Source organism: Olea europaea, unplaced genomic scaffold (genome assembly GCF_002742605.1).
Source record: "Olea europaea var. sylvestris unplaced genomic scaffold, O_europaea_v1 scaffold12399, whole genome shotgun sequence".
Taxonomy (NCBI): domain Eukaryota; kingdom Viridiplantae; phylum Streptophyta; class Magnoliopsida; order Lamiales; family Oleaceae; genus Olea; species Olea europaea.
In genome coordinates this window covers 1-3,324 of record NW_019229834.1, presented here as the reverse complement: position 1 = coordinate 3,324, position 3,324 = coordinate 1, and the positions used below count along the sequence as shown (strand labels likewise).

Genomic DNA, 3,324 nt, shown 5'->3' with positions numbered 1-3,324 from the left:
CCAAAACCCCATTGCCAAACTCTAGCCACCAATTTCCATGCTTTGGGTCCTGTAAAATGACATAGCAACAAAGTTTTTCATGTCATGTTATCGTCTTGGGCGTAATATAAGCCTAGTATATTTCAAGAAAAGTGTATTTTAGTGCATAATTATTTTGATTCTGAAGCTACAGCCTATGACTTCTTTTTTCAAGAAATTTGAGAAAGATCCTAAATTTAAAACTTTCTAAATAAAAATTTTTCTATTAAGAGAATGTATTCTTGCAAATGGCAGCTCAAGATCGACTTCATAAAAACTTTTCCATTCACCAAAGATGTTCTATCACGTGGAAACAATCTATTTTTGTATGGTACACCAAGCCAATCAATAGTAGAAAAAGAAGATGACTGAAAGAATGGAACTTTAATAATACTAACTACAATTGAAAACAATGAAAGATTCAAGTTTCATCATTTTAGTCCTTTGTGCTAATTTTACAACACTAGGGTCAAGTATTAGGAAAATTAAAATATTTATGAAATCTTGATGTTTCTCAAACATTAGTTTAAGCCAAATTCCATTGACTTCCCATTTAAAAAAAAAATTCCTATCTATTGACTTGAAAGTCTATGTTCTTAAATAAGCAAAACTTTCAAAATATACCAAGAAGGTTAAATATTTGTTTTGATAAAGATTTATTAATTAATTCAAGAAATCCATGTTTACTATGGCGAAAAATTATAAGAGTACAAGTATAATTACCTTCCATACTAATAGGCTAATATCAAATTGGCCCCTATTGTATGAAGAGATTGGAGAAATTGCAGCCCCAATTGCTATTCTATGGTTAATCTGAACAAATCCTGAGCAAAGCAAATTGTAACAACCTGTTGCTTGATATGCATCACTCTGCATGTACATTAAATTATTTATAGTTAGTCCTCATAAATAATTATTTTAAGGTATGGTTCAACAAATTATTAGAAAATTAATTAAATAATTTTGACAAAATTAATAATAATAATAAATAAAAAAACTCACAGTCCAGTATGTGAAGAACCTAGGATAGTTGTCCCCATACAGCTGCGGGCTAACCTGTTGGAAAATCATTAATTAATTGACTTAACATCTAGGTTTATATTTCAAAATTTTAATAAGATAAAGAGGTAGTTGAAGATTTAATTGCTGCCTTGATGGTGTTACAGAAATAGTTTTCAGTATTAACTTTTGTATTCATTTCTTTACAAGTATAGAAAATGTGTATTTTTAGAGCGCCTCAAAAATTATTATACGGGAAGAATATTGAACTTTAAGAAATAATGAATTATGTCTTATTTTTCAAATATAGTTCTTCTTCAATACACAGAAGACTCTAATTAAAAGAAGATAATACAACATAACATATTTTCAAATGAAGTTGAAAAAATTATTTCCCCATAATAAAAAACTTAATTCGATTAATTTTAAGCCACACTCAAAAGTTACTTTCTTAAAAATTAATATTTACGTTTAGGAAAACTAAGTTTACAAGTAAAGATAAAAGAGAATAATGAAAAGTAACTTTGAAAATTCATACAGAATAAGTAACTTTAAAGTAAATTTAGCCCCCCTTTGGCAGCTTTTTTTTTCATGTCAAAAGATTAATTTTTTGATTGTTATTTCACAATTTCATTCATCATTTTTGATTTCCTCACTCAAAGGTGGACGTGCTTTTCTTTCTAACGGTAAAGAAATTAATTCTCATGATCAATACCGAACAGGTACTAAAGTAGAGACGATTATAAACTCACCTGCCAACCAGCTTCAATGGTATTGAGATCATTACCGAATGAACCAGCAATTACCCACAACTGTGATATGCTAAATTCATACTGATTTGCAACTCTGGGTGCCCATACATTAATGCTTGCTTTTGCTCCATAATATTGATTTCCACTCACATACCCTACAGCATGCTACAACCCAAAAATAGATGTCCGAACGTTAGGTCGACTATATAAATCATTTTTCATCTCTATGTTCGATCAATTAGACTAACCTCATGCCCATTGCTAGACGAATCTCTTCGAATAGGCCTTCGTATTTTTCTCCCGAATCTTCGTATAGAACTAGCCCTCAAAAAATCTTGCTCTGTTGTTCTTCTAATTGGAATGGTCCCTTCTGGGCAAAATTCACCAGACAGAGACCATAACTGAACATTTTCTTTAAACACGCTGCTTGTTGTATTTTCCCCTTTTGGCCTTTCAGGGAGTTCCTGCAAATTCAAGAAAACGCGTCTATGATTCTGAAAATCGAAACCAAATTTATTTGGAAAAAGGCATAAATTGTCGTGTTTACCATTGGTTTTTGTCCTTTTAATAGAGGATGATCAAAAGCTGGCTGTAGATGAGATAATACACAATCTATAAGATCACCATCAGGACTCTGAAAATTAAACAAGAATGTTAAGTCAGATTCTTTATGCAAAAATAATCAAATTAAGCAAATATAAGCAATTAATTACCTGAATTGTCTTGATAGAGGGTTTATTGATCTTCATCAGACGGTCTCTGATAAACCTCATCGTCACGGATTCTTTTCTTGGATCAAAATTCTGATCGCTACCATTGAAATTTACAGATTCCACTGGACAAACAGAGAAAATAAAGAACATAAAGAGAACAAAAACAGAAATGACTGGGGAGATTCTGCAACAGCTAGATGCCATTTTTGTGGAATGAATTTTTGTACATTGGTGTTGTCTTCTTCTGGAATCAAAATCAATCCACTAAATCTCAAAATAAGCAATTCCAAGAAATATATCCAGCTTAGTATGTGAATTCTAAGGAAAACCAGCTCACTCTCTCACCATCTCCGAAGCTTAAAAGCAACTTAGAATAAGTAAATCCTCTCTCTCTAAACTACTATACTCTGGTTTTATATTACAACTTCTAGGCATGAATTAATAAAAAGAACAGAGCAATGATTTCTGAGAATTTGGAGTTCTGCCCATGTGGGGTGTGGGGATATATTACTTATTAGTCTGGACTTGTGACCAAGACATGTAATAATTATAATTTAGTTTTGAATATTTGAATGAAATTAAGCTGAAGGGAGGGGGACTGAGTGTGTGTGTATGTGTGGTGTTTCCAGTCTCCTATACAAAGGCTGAAACTTTAGCTTTTTGGGTCAAATTTTATAGGGCAGAATGGGAAGTGAAATTGTGTTGTTATTCTTTACTTTTAGGTCATGAGGCAGATAGGAAGTACACTTGATTCTGGGCTGTCTAATGTTCCTTGCTTTGGGTGTTTGCCTTTCTCTCTTCCCAAGATGCTCTATTGTTAGAGATTACTATTAGATTTTTAG

The 3,324-nt window shown here is 31.9% G+C and overlaps 1 protein-coding gene across 1 annotated transcript; it reads right to left on the bottom strand.

Annotated features, from left to right (window-relative positions):
* Window positions 1-4: 4 nt before the first annotated feature.
* On the bottom strand, window positions 5-3,150 carry LOC111374332 (the record flags this gene model as incomplete). The annotated part of the gene is made up of 7 exons (XM_022996989.1): window positions 2,483-3,150; window positions 2,317-2,403; window positions 2,018-2,233; window positions 1,770-1,934; window positions 1,021-1,074; window positions 742-888; window positions 5-49 (listed from the first exon to the last, which is right to left on the bottom strand). Coding segments are annotated over exons 1-7 (918 nt in total), but the record flags the coding sequence as incomplete, so codon positions are not given.
* Between the last annotated feature and the right edge of the window lie 174 nt (window positions 3,151-3,324).